The 15,212-nt window shown below is 44.5% G+C and overlaps 1 protein-coding gene across 9 annotated transcripts in view; it reads right to left on the reverse strand.

Moving 5' to 3' along the window:
• The window catches only part of KIAA0232 (KIAA0232 ortholog), an 85,799-nt gene that overhangs the window by 43,176 nt on the left and 27,411 nt on the right, over window positions 1-15,212 (reverse strand). For 7 of the 9 annotated variants that reach the window (XR_006605344.1, XM_045075374.1, XM_045075378.1 and 4 more), the window contains one exon: window positions 7,691-8,188. The exons of 1 other annotated variant lie outside the window; for it this stretch is intronic. Coding sequence is in view for 7 of the 8 variants with exons in the window: in XM_045075374.1 (XP_044931309.1) it covers window positions 7,691-7,921 (231 nt within the window). In the remaining variant the exon portion in view is untranslated. Of the gene's footprint in view, window positions 1-7,690; window positions 8,189-12,628; window positions 12,917-15,212 lie in introns of those variants that run through there. One more of the 9 variants, XM_045075391.1, reaches the window with a different exon arrangement.

Consider the following 15,212-nt stretch of genomic DNA (forward strand, 5'->3'; position numbering starts at 1 on the left):
TCCACAGAAGACATGCAGAAGGCCAGTGCGCACACAAGAAAGATGTTCAAACATCACTGATTATCAGGGAGAATATGAATCAAACCACAGCAAGATACCACCTCATACCCATCAGGATGGCTACTATCAAAACACCAAAAAACAAAGGTGTGAGTGACTTTGCAGAGAAATTGGTGGGAATGTAGAATGGTGTAGCTGCTTGAAGTTCCCCAAAAAATTTAAAATAGAGGAGTGACTGGCTGGCTCAGTCAGTTAAGTGTCTGCCTTCAGCTCAGGTCATGACCTCAAGTAGGGCTCCCTGTTCAGCAGAAGAGTTGGCTTCACCCTTTCCCTCTGCCCCTACCCTGTTCATGCACTCTCTCACTCAAATAAAATCCTTAAAATTTTTTTTAAACAGAATTACCCTATGGCCCAGCAATCCCACTTCTGAGTATGTAACCCCCACCCCCCCAACCCCACCAAATTGAAAGCAGGATCTCAAAGATACTGTTTCCCATTCATGGCAGTGTCATTCACAATAGCTACGACATGGAAGAAACCCAAGCATCCACTGACAGCTGGATATGTAAAATGTGTCATTTTCCTACTGTGGAATATTATACATTTTCCTACCATGGAATATTAAGAGGAGATTCTGAAACATGCAGAAACTTAAATGCATATTCACCTAGTGGTGATGGAAGCCAGTCTGAAAAGGCCACATACTGTATGATCCCAATTCCCTGACATTCTGGAAAGGGTGAAACTGCGGAGGCAGTAAAGAGCCCACTGGTTGCCAGGGCTTGGGGGAGAGAGAGATGAACAGGTGGAGCACGGGGGATGTTTGGGGTAGGGAAACTAGCCTGCAGGCTACTGTGATGATGGATACATGTCATTCACTCTGCATCTGTCCAAATCCTGAGACTGTTCAACACAGAGAGTGAATCTTAAAGTAAGTTACGGACTTCAGGCGATTATGTACCAATGTGGGTTCACTAACAAAGGCGCTGCTTGGGTTGGGGTGTTGATAACGGGGGAGGCTCTGCATGTGTGTGGCAGGGGGTATGTAGGAAATCTCTTCTTCTCAATTTACTGCGAATCAAAACAACTCTAAAGTAAAAGAAAAAAAAAAGAGAGAAAGAAAGAAAGGTAAGTGGCAGCAGACCAACTCCCCTTCCCAGACTAACCGGAAAAGCCAGATAAAATACAAATCCAAAGCAACATGAACACCTTTGCTGAAACATCCAGGCCTTGATAACAGGTGAGGGGACCATCCTAGGCAAGGGCGGTTCATTTGAGCCGGACACCTGAGCCTGTTTTCTCCTCTGGGAAATGTACCTGTAATAGGCACAGGGCAAGAGGCAGAGAAAAAGGTGTCCCTTTAAGAGACGGAGAAACCAGGGGAGCTGGGGGCAACTTCTCAGGCCTGGACAGAACACATCAGTGAGGCAGGGGCCAGTAGCCCAGAGGGAGTGGAGAACAGGCCACATGGCCAACTTCTCCTCTGGACACGCGGTGTGTAGGGAGGCTGCAGGGCACCCGGGAGCTTCTGTGTTCATGGTAATGTGCTGTCTGTCTGCGTGTCATTCCGTAGATGGGAACTTCATGACCATTCACCCATTACTATCCTGGTCAGTACAGACCGTAGGCCTCAATAAAAAGCGTAAGGAAAAAACCCTCTTATATTTCTGCACAGAATCCCTGGTTGTTCCCGATCTAGAACCTACAAAAAGTCTAACATCCTAAGAACGCCTGAAGCAACCACAGAGACGGAGGGATGACCACAGGAGGACAGTCTTGGAGGAGGCGTGCAAGGTAAAACCCCTCCAAGAAACAAGGAGAACAAACTCATGAAGAGTGGATAACACGGCAAAGAGTTGATTTGTCTGAAACACAAATGTCAGAATGCAGTACCACCAGTGCGCGCTCCCCAAACCTACGAGCATTTGTATGCAGGTACTCGAGAGGACTACTTTCTTTCTTCCTTTCTTTTTAAGTAGGCTCCACACCCAGCACAGAGCCCAGTGTGGAGCTTGAACTCAGGACCCCAAGATCAAGATCTGAGCTAAAATCAAGAGCTGCACACTTAACTCACTGTGCCACCCAGGTGCCTGGAAGACTGTGTTTTTCCAGCTCAGCACCCTAATCACCCCAGACTACCTGTGGGGCATGACCTTCTCCAATTCTTAGTTCCCATGGCTCCAGGTGCTTGTAGCTCAGCCAAAGTCTCCTCATCCCAGTAACTGGGTCAGGAGTCGTGCCATGACCCAACTGCCCTACCAGGAAGAGGGAGTCTGGTTTTGCAGTGGAGAGGGGAGTTGGGGGGGGGCAGGGATGTAGCTCAGAATAAAGGCAATAGATAAGGCAAGATTCACAGCTGGGGGTGGGGGGCACAGATTCTATGGAAGGCTCTGAGTCAAGCTGCCACTGGGGCCAGCCCTAGTCTCTGGACATTCCAAGTTTTTATTTATTTATTTATTTATTTTAAAAGATTTTAAGTGACCTTACATCTAACATGGGGTTCAAACCTACAACCCTGAGATCAAGAATTGCAGGCTCGGGGCACCTGGGTGGCTCAGTGGGTTAAGCCTCTGCCTTCGGCTCAGGTCATGACCTCGGGGTCCTGGGATCGAGCCCCATATTGGGCTTTCAGCTCAGCGAGAAGCCTGCTTCCCCGCCTACCCGTGATCTCGCTGTGTTAAATAAATAAATAAAATCTTAAAAAAAAAAAAAAAAAAGAATTGCAGGCTCACTGAGCCAGACATGCATTCCTGGACATTTCAAGTTTTTAATCAATAAATGCTCCCAACTGACTGGCTTTGTGATGCTAGGCAAGTGGCTTCACCACCATGTCTAAGTCCCTCCTGTGCGCCAATGGTGAGGCAGCCTGCTGGAAGGGTGAGTACCACCTTGCAGCTGGCTCACTGCTCACGGGGCGTATATGCTTGTCTGGACCACCACTTCTGTGTGAGCACAAGTCAGCTGGGCTCTCTATGGTCATCACACGCTCCTGATACAGATTTCATGATGCTGAGAACATTAATATTACAGACACGAAAAATGTTTCGGAGAACTCTTGGATGATAGTTTTAATTTACTAATTGTAAAAGAAAATTCAGAAGATGTGGAGTTCTAAGAAATGAGGTAGTGAAAGGCAGTCCTATCTTCCTAAAATAACTCTTCCTACTCACGAAAGATTATGGGGAACTTGCCATTGACCATCAACCCAGCATAACCTTGAGGCAAGAAAAGGAAACTCCCACTCCCTTTAAATTACAGTTTTTACTGTAAGCTTCCCTTTTAGCCAATTTTGAGTAAGACTATCCGGTATTTCTGAGGGGCAGGTGAGTGGCTCAGTCAGCTAGATGTCCAACTCTGGATGGATTTCAGCTCAGGTCCTGATCTAAGGGTCATGGCTTCAAGCCTGTACCGGGCTGTGCACTGGGTGTGAAACTTGCTTATACTTAAAACCTGTGTGTCTGTGTGTATTTTGAAATAACTTAACTTAAATCCAGTTTAACACTCAGAGACCTCATGCTTTGAGTTTCCTGGTAGTGCACGCTCCCATGGCTCTCAACTTTTACTTTGCAGGGACTCAACTCCTAATTCAAATGTGAACTAATACAAATGGATTTTCCCCCACCTCTACAAATCATGAGCACGTTAGAAAAAAATTAAACCAATTCCACGTGGTTTCTAAAGCTTGCCTTTATGAGGAAATGTTCAATAATTATCTGTTATACATGAAAACAAATAAAAACAAAACACTCCCAGACATAAAAGTGGGCACGTGATCTGGGTCTGGCAGGCACGAGTCTATACTCTGACTCAGTACTGTGTGGCCTCAGGAAGATCACCAGAACTCCTCTGAACGTCCGTGTCCACACAAGAGGAACATAATACTACTCACCTGCAAGCTATGGAGTGATGGCTACCACAGTCCCCAGGGCACACGGCTGGCGCTGCCCTGGGCCTGCTGCGGCGCTCTCTGTGTGACGGGGCCAGCGGTCCCCTCGTCCAAGAAGGCCAGCTAGTGAATGCAGAGGGGACCAAGGAGCTAGAAAAATCACCAGGTACAAGTGATTCTGGCAGAATCACCCAGGCACAGCCCAAGTGCCAGTCTCCCGCCCCGGCCACCAGATGGTTACACAGAGAAGAGTGGTCAGCTTCACACTGGAGATCTGGCAGACGTCACCAAAGCCAGCACTGCCACCACGAAGCAGAACGATGTTTGCATCCACTGTGGCGCAGGGGAAAAAAGGGAACCCCAGGCTCATGAAACCTCACTGCCATCAGCACACACTGACGCTAAATGGGAGTGAGCATCAGGCGAACCCAAGGTTAAAGGAAAGGCTGCAAAACAGCTGGCCTGCTATCTTCACAAATGTCAAAGCTGTGAGCCCCAAAGAAAGACACAGAACTATTCCAGATTAAAGGAGTCAAGACTAGCAACCAGTGAAGTCCATGTGTGGTCTTCAACTGGATCCTGAACTAGGGGAACACTGTGATGCAGGAAATTACTGGGACAACAGATAAAATGGGAACAAGGACTTATGTTATATACTAACGCACTGGTGTTAATTTTCCTGAATTTTCTATTACGGCTATCTAAGAGAAAGTCCAGTCTTAAGAAACATATGCTGATTTATTTAGGGTGAGTATCAAAATGAGAAAAATAAAGCAAAAGCAGGAAAATATGGGCAACAGGTAACTGAGTAGAGTACACAAGAGTTCCTTGTCCTGCTTTGTCACCCTGATGTTTGGAATTCTTTCACCAGAAGTCAAAAACGTTTAAGAAGATGAGTATCTGGGGGCGCCTGGGGGGCTCCATCGGTGAGGCATCCACCTTAGGCTCAGGTCACAATCTCAGGGTCCAGGGATCACCCCACGTTGGGTACTCTGCTCCGTGGGGGAGTCTGCTTCTCCCTCTGCCTTCCCCCAACTCCTTGCTTGTGCGTTTTCTCCCTCTCCCTCTTTCTCTCTCTCCCAAATAAATAAAATCTTGAAAAAAAGAAGAAGAAGATGAAAATCTGATTTCTGTGCTCAAAGACCTTATAAATCCCTGGGAAAGACAATACTTTCTAACAGCTGCGAAGACGAGCTCTCCAGCAGAAACACTGAATCTGGAAGCAGAGGACACAGTCATGTGGGGGAGCAAGCAGAGGCCTCACAAGGCGCAGCAGCAGGGGCCTCGCCCCACAGGACAGGTTAGAATTGAAGTTCCTACCTATATCTGAAAGTGACAAGGAGCGAGCTCCTAAGGGGCTGCGAGTGCCCTTACCAAAGCATGGTAATCGTGAGCCAAAGGAGAAAGGAAGGAAGGAGAAAGAGAAAGAATGTGTGGAAACAAAGTGGCTGTGGGGGTACCTGGGGGGGCTCAGTCGGTGAAGCGTATGCCTTCAGCTCAGGTTATGGTCCCAGGGACCTGGGATCAAGCCCCATATCAGGCTCCCTGCTCAGCGGGGAGTCTGCTTCCCCCTCTGTCTGCCGATCCCCCCACTTATGCTCTCTCTCCCTATTTCTATCAAATACATAAATAAAATCTTAAAAACAAAACAAGAACAAAAAATAACTGTGGCGCATCCCCAGTGTCCACCCGTCAGAGGTGCTTCTCTCCAGGGCTGCCCAGGAACCAGCAATGCCACCGCTGCAATTATGACCCTGTGCAACTCTGCCGGGCATCCCACCTCACAGGACCATTGTGGGTCGGCCTTTCTCCTATCCTATCATCTGGGGCAGGGGCAGCAGAGACCAAAGTCCTGTGCATAATCTGTTTCTTAGGACTCAGGAGCTCTTTGTAGGGTTGTTTTAACCAAGATTAGGAAAAATGAGGGATTATATGTGGCAAATAAGGCTCGTAGCAGCACCAATAGCCCTAAAACTAGTCACATGCAAGTCAAGATTAGACTCATTCATGAACAGAAGGGGCAAAACTCTCAAGGAAACAGACCCCCAAAGGAGAGTCTTCTAGACCTCCACATGAGGAGCGAGGCTACCACACTCTGACCCAGGGATCAAGAACTACAACTGGCCGGCGTCTGAACCACGGAAGGTGGGCAAGGTTCAGAGACTGGCCTCGGCTTTGAGCCTAAACTCTCCTTCTGGTGATACAGTGAGCCCATCCTCCCCCAGAGTCATGAGAAAGGATCACCAGGGCTAACTGACCTCCTAGGCCACCCCTTACTAAAACAAGTATTATTTTCAATTTGACCTTCCCCATCCGCACGGGACTCAGCACTGGGTTGAGGGCAAGAGTATGTTAGGAGCCTTTATTTCGCTTTGGATTCTCCTTGCAACTCCAGACACAATGTGTTTTCGCTAACCTTTATCTATCCTGCTCCCTAAAGACAAAGCAGCACTCTGGAAGGAGGATCAAGGTGGGCACAGAGAGCTGCCTTGCCCCTGACCCTCAGGCTCTCCTAAGAAAGGAACCAGAGGAATCGCGAACACGTCTTATCAGAGAGGTGTCAACTATAACCCACACAATAGGCCCGTGTTTCGATAGGCCCGGTTTCGTTCCCTTCTCAATGCCCTACAGCATGCAGTATGTCAATACTTTGTGCTAATAAACTTACTGGTGGTGATAAAATATTCCAGACGGATATTGTTAACACACAGTCCTAAGTGTTACATTTACTGGGAAGATGAGAGGAAATAGTAGAGCCTTAGTAAGGAAATTACACAAAATAGTGACTACCAACATGACATGTTTTCTGATTACTGGGTTATAACTCAACCCCCCGAAAACGCGAACCTTATTCTCAGCAGCAAAGGCAGTAAGCATCCCATAAGCAGGGAACACACTGCTGCGTCCAGCTAGGATGGGTAAGGAGCACCAGCAGAAGAGGACACACTCCATACAGCTGATGCATGACGAACGCTAAACACAGTGCGGAAACGATGGATTTATAGTACTTGGAGGCTTTTCTGTGGTTTGGAAGAGTGAAGCCACTTGTTCTGTCAGTGGAACTTTATTCCTGCTTTCAGCATTAGCAACAATGGTTTAAAACACAAACAACAAAAACAGCCACAAAGCACTTGGTTTCATGTGAACTCTGCACACAGAAGCCACCCAGAGCCCCTGTGGTCACCAGTGACAACTGTGCTGTCCTCTGGGCAGACCTCACTTTCAGAAGCAACTCTCAGAGGGTGGTACTAGTACTGGTTTTTCTTCTTTTTTCTCAAGAACCTGGATTTGCTTACTTTCTCACTTTCCACTCGGCCCCGCCATCAGATAAAATGCGTAATGGCCAACTCACGGGTGACCTACAATGACTTACACTGACTGTTACGTGCTTTACTCAGCTTTCTAAGTCCACTGGTTTATAACACACACTTTGGTTAACCAGCAATTTAACATGAAAAGGAAATACCCCTAGCATGTTAAGGATCACAGACACAAGGGTCACCAGGCCCAGTGGTCCCATATGAGACGCCTAACCAGCAGAGAGCAGTGCTCCTCCAAGGCAGGTCCCCAAATCTGCCCTGCCCACAACCAGAGCTGAGCCAGGGTGCGTCCACATGGAGGAGGTCTCCCCCCAGAGCAAGCAGCTGGACTAAGCTGGGACCACTCCCCTAAGCCCCTGACAGGACAGGAGTGTGTGGCCGGCACACTGACAAGCCTGCCCTGCAGCATAAAAGCACTCCAGGAAGAGAAAGTCAAACATGCAGACACAACCAGGAATTGTCCCAAAGCACAAGGGGGAAGTACCTGTTCCTGCAGGTCGTAATCGTAGCTGTCATGCAGCAGAAGACTGAGGACATAGCGGGTATAAATCATGGCATCGATGCCACATTTCTCCAGCTCCTGCCCCAGCCAGGTCTGCACTGGGCCCAGAGCATGAAGCAGAGACATTTCAGAAACAGATACGGGGCCTGGATAAGAGCTTGAGGAGCTTTCAGATGGTAAACCATCCACAGCTACTGTGCAGACAGGGCGCATGAATTTAGGTTGCTGACATCCTTAAAATGTGAAGCATTTTCTGCAGTTGATGTTCTGTTGGTATCTGGAGGGGATTTTCACTCCAGTAAAAAGGAGAGATGCTTGACATCTAGGATAAGCATCTATTTTCGCTGGCAGTCAGCCATTAGGACAGAATTTCCCTCTTCAGGCATGACCAATGAATCAACATTCTGATAGCAATACACATGTAGATGTGATTTTCTACTCTACTTTCACATGAGGCCAAATGGAAGTCTCCGGCAGAACCTACAAAAATGAGAGAGAGAGAGAGAAAAAGGTACGCATTATATAAAGATATAAATTACAAATCTTTTGGGGGAAAAAAAACCCAAATGAACTGTTTTTTGAAATTTGGTATCTTAGAACATGGATTTCTTTTTTATTATAATGTTTAAGTTTTTAAAATATGTGACATCTCAAAATTTTAAGCTTAATATCATTTAAAAGAAAGAGAAACTCCAAAATCTACATTGTTGTGCTTGTGCTCCATCATACCAACGCTTATTTTGCTATCTCAAGAGACTGAGCTAACAAAATTTTGTTCATCCGTAATGCCGAAAGAATTTGCATGGTAACAAATCACTAGTTCATTTTTGAGTGTTCACAGACACAAGCAGCTGCATAGTAATTCCATTTAAACAATCGTTAAAAAGTAGTCCTTTAACTTGAAGGTCTCATAATCGTGGTCAATCATCTCATACGGATAAAAGATTTGCATGGCTGCTCACTACTTACTTCATAAAAGTTAAGGTAAACCACGGATTTGGCTCAAAGCCATGTCGAGCTGGATGGTTAGACCTGCTTTATTCTACTATACCTCGGCTGACGGTCTGCCTACTTGCGTGAAGGATGTCATGCTCTTAATAGCTTTTTCCCTTAAGTTAACCTACTTTCGTGTGTCAAACTAATCTAACGGCCTTGTTAAATCACTCATGCCAGGAGAAGATGGAAACTACCACAGCGACAGGAAATCTCATCAGCTGAGACTGTGCATGAATTTTAGCAGACATTAGGAGGGCTACCAAGTGACCTTCAGGGGCACTTGGGTGGCTCAGTCCATTAAGCATCCAACACCTGATTTAGGCTCCAGTCATGGTCTCAAGGTCATGAGATTCAGTCCTTTGTCAGGCTCCCTCCCTGCTCAGCAGGGAGTCTGGTTGAGACCCCTTCCCTCTCCCTCTGCCACCCACGCCACTCATGCACTCCCTCTCTAAAAAATATAATAAATCTTTTCTTAAAAAAATGATTTTAGGGGTGCCTGGGTGGTTCAGTTGGTTAAGCAAGCGTCTGCCTTCAGCTCAGGTCATGACCCCTGGTCCTGGGATCAAGTCCCACATCAGGCTGCTTGCTCTGTGGGGATCCTGCTTCTCCCACTGCGTGTACTGTGCTCTTGTGCGCACATTCGCTCGTTCTCTCTCTGACAAATAAATCTTAAAAAAAAAACAAAAACAAACAGTGACTTTAAAGAATTGTTAATAAAACATGAAGTCTGAAAGACTCTTCACCAGATTTAAGACTTCATTTCTTGCATTTCATGATAACTACACAGTTAAGTTTTATCTACATTAAATATAAAGAAAAAATGTTTATATCTACCATATGACTTAAGTTATTACATTAAGTTGGCATTAGTGTATATACTATTTTTTAAAATTTTCTCCACCGTACTGACTTTTCTGAGTTATGGAAAACACAGGTGCCTGGGTGGCTCAGTCAGTGAAGTATCTGCCTTCAGCTTGGGTCATGTTCTCAGGGTCCGCAGGACTGAGCCCCATATCAGGCTCCCTACTCAGCCAGGAGCCTGTTTCTTCCTCTCCCTTGCTTGCCACTTGTGTATACACTCTCATTCTCCCTCTCTCTCTCTGTCAAATAAATAAATAAATAAATAAATAAATAAATAAATAAAAACTTTAAAAAGTATGAATTATGGAAAATAGATAAAGCAAATGTTTTTCTATAATTTTCACCTGCTGAAATTTTCCAGCTGACTCTCAAAATTAAAACATTTTTCATTAATTCTTTAATACGTTTGAATTTTGGGATGCCATACAGATTGTCAATTAAACAATACACTGAATTCTGGGGACATCTCCTAAAGCAAGCTGACAAGCTGGTACTCATTTAGTGAAGATCAACCAAGACTGAGGGCAGATGAAGCAACAGCGGAAGCAGCTGGGTCAAAGACGAACAGCAGCCTGAGCTCAAAGCACACAGCACCAGAGCTCAGCAGAGGGCAGCCTCAAGAACTCATCATTTAATCAGGGCATGCACAGGAGGAAACTCCCTGAGCACAGAAAGGGTCATCACGAAGCCTGGGAGGAAACAGGACTTGATGCTCAGCATGTCCAGGAACAGCACCGTTTCCCACCAGCCAGACCAGAAAACCTAAGTTCAGGGACACTGGGTACTCGGAAGGCTCCTAGTTTTAAAAGGGGAAGCAACTAGCCCTAGACAGAAAACAGTGTATATGCCTAACACATCCTAAAAGAAAGACCTGAAAGGACCAAACTATTTCTAAATTCACTATGGTCCCAGAACAAACCTCAAGAAGTTTATAGGAACACAAAAAATACCTAGCCCCTAACAAAGTAAAATTTAGAGGCGCCGGGATGGCTCAGTTGGTTTAGCGTCTGCCTCTTGGATTTGGCTCAGGTCCCGATCTCAGGGTCATGGGATGGAGCCCCACATTGGGCTCCAAGCTTGGCATGGCGTCTACTGGAGATTGTTCCCCCTCTTTCTTCTTCACCCTCTACTCCTCTCCTCATTCATGCTCTCTCAAGCAAGTAAAATCTTTTTTAAAAAAAGTAAAATTTACAATGGTTGGTACCTAATAAAAAATTAGCAGACATGCAAAGCAGAAGCAGAAATTAAGAGAAAAATAAACTCACTGAAACCAACTAAGAATTGATACAAATGTCAGATTAGCAGAAAGGACTCTGAAGCAGTTACTAGGGCAAAAAGCCATATATGTGATGAACAGAAAATATAGAAGATTGAAAGTCAAACATCTACAAATGAAAACTACAATATCAGAGAGGAAAAGCAGGCAGCATGGGGTAATGGCAGATCAGCCACTTCAGAAGGAAAGAGTCCAGAGTCTTTTTTTTTTTTTTTAAAGATTTTATTTATTTATTTGACAGAGAGAAATCACAAGTAGATGGAGAGGCAGGCAGAGAGAGAGAGGGAAGCAGGCTCCCTGCTGAGCAGAGAGCCTGATGCGGGACTCGATCCCAGGACCCTGAGATCATGACCTGAGCCGAAGGCAGCGGCTTAACCCACTGAGCCACCCAGGCGTCCCAAGAGTCCAGAGTCTTAAACTGCAAAAGAAACCATACAATGTGAAACACAGAGAGAAAAGGAATAAAATAACACAGCTTTGGCAAGCTGGGTGACAATTTTCAGAAATCTAACATACGTTTAGTTGGAAGAGAAAGAGAAGGGGTCAAGAAATATTTGAAAAAATAATGACCAACATTTTCCCCAAAATTGATGACCGCTAAAAGCACAGATTCAAGAAGTTCAATAAACACAAGAAACATAAAAAAAATTGACACCTAGGCTTTCTGCAGCAAAACTGTCCAAACAAATAGTAAAAGGAAGAAGCTCAAAACTGCTGGGAAGAAGAGACACACTACATAGAACACAGCAAATGATGAATAAGGACACCAACCTTCTTGTCAGAAACATGCAAAGGAGAAGATAATCAGGCAAAAAAAGTTTAAGGACTGGAAGAAAAACCCATCAACTTAGAAACTATACTCATCACAAAATCTTCCAAAACAAAGGTGAAACAAAGACTTTTTCAGACTTGCCAAAGCTGGAGGGTTCCAGCAACAGCAGCAGACAGCCATCAGAAATGTTGGAGCAGAAGTAAAATGACACCAGAACAAAAGGTGCATCCACTCCAAGGAACAAAGAGTAGCGGAAACAGTATAACTACATTCTTATTATTATTTCAGTATCTTTCAAAGATAATTCCACTATTGAAACAAAAATAGTAACAGTATCTTATGAGATTTGCAGTATCTATAGAAGCAAATTGGAGAGCAACAGAGCACAAAGGCTGGAGGGGGGAAATCTACTACTACTACCCGGAATGGTAGAACACCACTTGGAGACAGGCTGTGATATGATAGAGGTTAATAATCATAACAAATGTGAACGGTCGAACCAACCAATTAAAAAGCAGAGAAAATCAGAACGGACTTTAAAGCTGCAAGACCCAGATACATGCTACTTATAAAAATATCCACATTAAATATAAAGGCATGGATAGGTTCAGAGTAAAAGGATGGAAAACGATATACCATGCCAACACTGACAAAAGCAAGGTGGAGGGGTCCCAGTGGCTCAGTCAGATGGCAGCTGACTCTTGATTTTGTCTTAGGTTGGGATCTTGGGATTCTGGGCTAGGGCTCTGCGTTGGGCTCTGTGTTTGGCAGGGGGTCGGCTTGGGAATTCCCTCTCCCTCTCTCCCTCTCTCCCTGCCCCTCCCCTAGTTGGCCCTCTCATACACTCTCTCTCAAATAAATAAGTAAATCTGTCTTTTAGTACAAGTACAAGGTAGAATGTCCACATTAATATCTGACAGATTTCAGAACAGAGCATTAACAGAAGAAAAGGTCATTTCGTAATGATAAAGAGGTCAATTACCAAGAGGATGTAACAGTCCTATTTATGATATACCTGGATGCAGAGTTTCAAAATGCGTGAAAACTGATAGGAGAAATAAACAAATCCGTGACTGTACTAGATTTCAAAATCCCTCTCTCAATCACTGAAAGTAAACAGAAAATCAATAAGGTTTAGAAAACTAGAGCAACATTATCATCAATCAGACAGAAGACTGAATTCTGGGCTCTAAAGAAGGTTGCAACAAACTTAAAAGGATTCAAATCATAGAAAATACATTCCCTGACCACATGGAACTAAATTATAAACTAATCAGAGGCACCTGGGTGGCTCAGTCTGTTGGGTGCCCAACTCTTGATTTCAGTTCAGTTCATGATCTCAGGTTTGTGAGATCGAGCCCAGTGTCAGGCTCCATGACAGGCATGGAACCTGCTTGAGATTTTCTCTCTCCCTCTGTACCTCGCATCTTCCCAGCTCTCTTTCTCTAAAAGAAAAAAAGAAAAAAAAAGGTTTCAACCCAACCAACCACAGGATTCTCTCTGTTGTCACTAAGAGATTTCACACTTCTTTAGCCAAGTGCAAGGATTCAAGAAGTGAGTGAGGAAAAAAATCAGCATACAAATGCAAAATGAAGTACACTAAACTCCCAAGCTCTCCTCAGAGCTGGTTAAAACCCTATGAGAACTCTTCCTCGAACCTGTCCAATAGCTGACGCCATATCATTATTAAATAATGGGCCATATCCCTCGAGTCACTAGCGGTTATGATCTTTTTTTCACTCTCTCTAGTTCAGACTGCAGAGGACCACGGAGAAGAGCAGACACTGGTAAGTCTGCTGCTGACAGGCTATCTGGCAGCCATCTGCCTAAGAACTCCGAGTGGATCCCAGTAACAGGGTCTGAGACAGAAATAGCACAAGATGGCTCTCCCTGCACCATAACGGCAGGTCTAAATGTTCTTGGAGCCAGTGTCCATTCTCTGTATTTTGAACAACTGTAACCAGAGGACCTCGGTACAGAATACTGGGCCATAACTAAGCCGCTTCTCCCTAAGAAGCAAGCTCTGATAGAGGGATGAACATTCGACTAAATGAGAGACTCTATTTCTAGTTCTGAACTGAAAGGTATGTTGGCTCATGATTATTAATTACAATTTATTTTGGGTTACAATCTACCACATGGTCAAAACAGTAGAAGGGTCTGACAAACCGAGGCAAAACCCATCTAACATCTGCCTGACAAGTTCAAGAACACAGCTGGCAAACACCCAAATTTCAAACTGTTACGCTCATTCTAAATGTGAAATTTAGTCAGTATGAAGTTAAATTTCATTTGGGTTTAACTAAATTCTCCAAAAGTTTTTCAAGCCTTTTTTTTATGAGAGAGAGAACGAACAAGTGGGGGGAGGGGCAAAGGGATAAGCAGACTCCCCACTGAGTGGGAAGCCTGATAAGGGCTCCATCTCAGGACCCTAAGATCATGACCTGAGCCAAAGTCAGATGTGTAACAGACTGGGTCACCCAGGTGCTCCTCTAGAAGAGTTTTTTTTTTTTTTTCAATTTCTTTAATTAATTTTTATTTTTTATAAACATATATTTTTATCACCAGGGGTACAGGTCTGTGAATCACCAGGTTTACACACTTCACAGCACTCACCAAAGCACATACCCTCCCCAATGTCCATAATCCCACCCCCTTCTCCCAAACCCCCTCCCCCCAGCAACCCTCAGTTTGTTTTGTGAGATTAAGAGTCACTTATGGTTTGTCTCCCTCCCAATCCCATCTTGTTTCATTGATTCTTCTCCTACCCACTCAAGCCCCCATGTTGCATCACCACTTCCTCATATCAGGGAGATCATATGATAGTTGTCTTTCTCTGCTTGACTTATTTCGCTAAGCATGATACGCTTTAGTTCCATCCATATTGTCGCAAATGGCAAGATTTCATTTCTTTTGATGGCTGCATAGTATTCCATTGTGTATATATACCACATCTTCTTGATCCATTCATCTGTTGATGGACATTTAGGTTCTTTCCATAGTTTGGCTATTGTGGACATTGCTGCTACCTCTAGAAGAGTTTTAAAGAAAGAGCACCACTGTGTAAACTTGGTGATTCACAGACCTGTACCCCTGGGGATAAAAATATATGTTTATAAAAAATAAAAATTTTAAAAAAAAATTAAATAAACAAAATAAAATAAAATGTAAAAAAAAAAAAAAAGAAAAGAAAGAGCACCACTGTATATACTCAAAGGCTTTCTGTCTTGCTTCACTTCATTTTTCAACATCTGATTCTCCAGAGGTTTACAGAAAAAAGAGGGACCTTTGGATCACCTTGAGTATCTTTCTCCTACACAAAACTAACCCAAATTATCCTAAAGACCAGGCTGCATAAATGACAATTTAAAATAGAGGGGGGCCTGGGTGGCTCAGTTCATTAGGTGTCTGCCTTTGGCTCAGATCATGATCCCAGAGACCTGGGAACAAGCCCCGCATCTGGCTCCCAGCTCAGCCGGGAGTCTGTTTCTCCCTCTCCCTCTGCCCCTCCCCTCCACTCATGCTCTCGCTCAGTCGCTCTCTCAAATAGTCTTAAAAAAAAAAAAAAAAAGTCCCACTATAACACACTTATTTTAGAT

The sequence above is a fragment of the Mustela putorius genome, unplaced genomic scaffold (genome assembly GCF_011764305.1).
Source record: "Mustela putorius furo isolate JIRA1106 unplaced genomic scaffold, ASM1176430v1.1 tig00000083_pilon_pilon_pilon, whole genome shotgun sequence".
Lineage (NCBI taxonomy): Eukaryota > Metazoa > Chordata > Mammalia > Carnivora > Mustelidae > Mustela > Mustela putorius.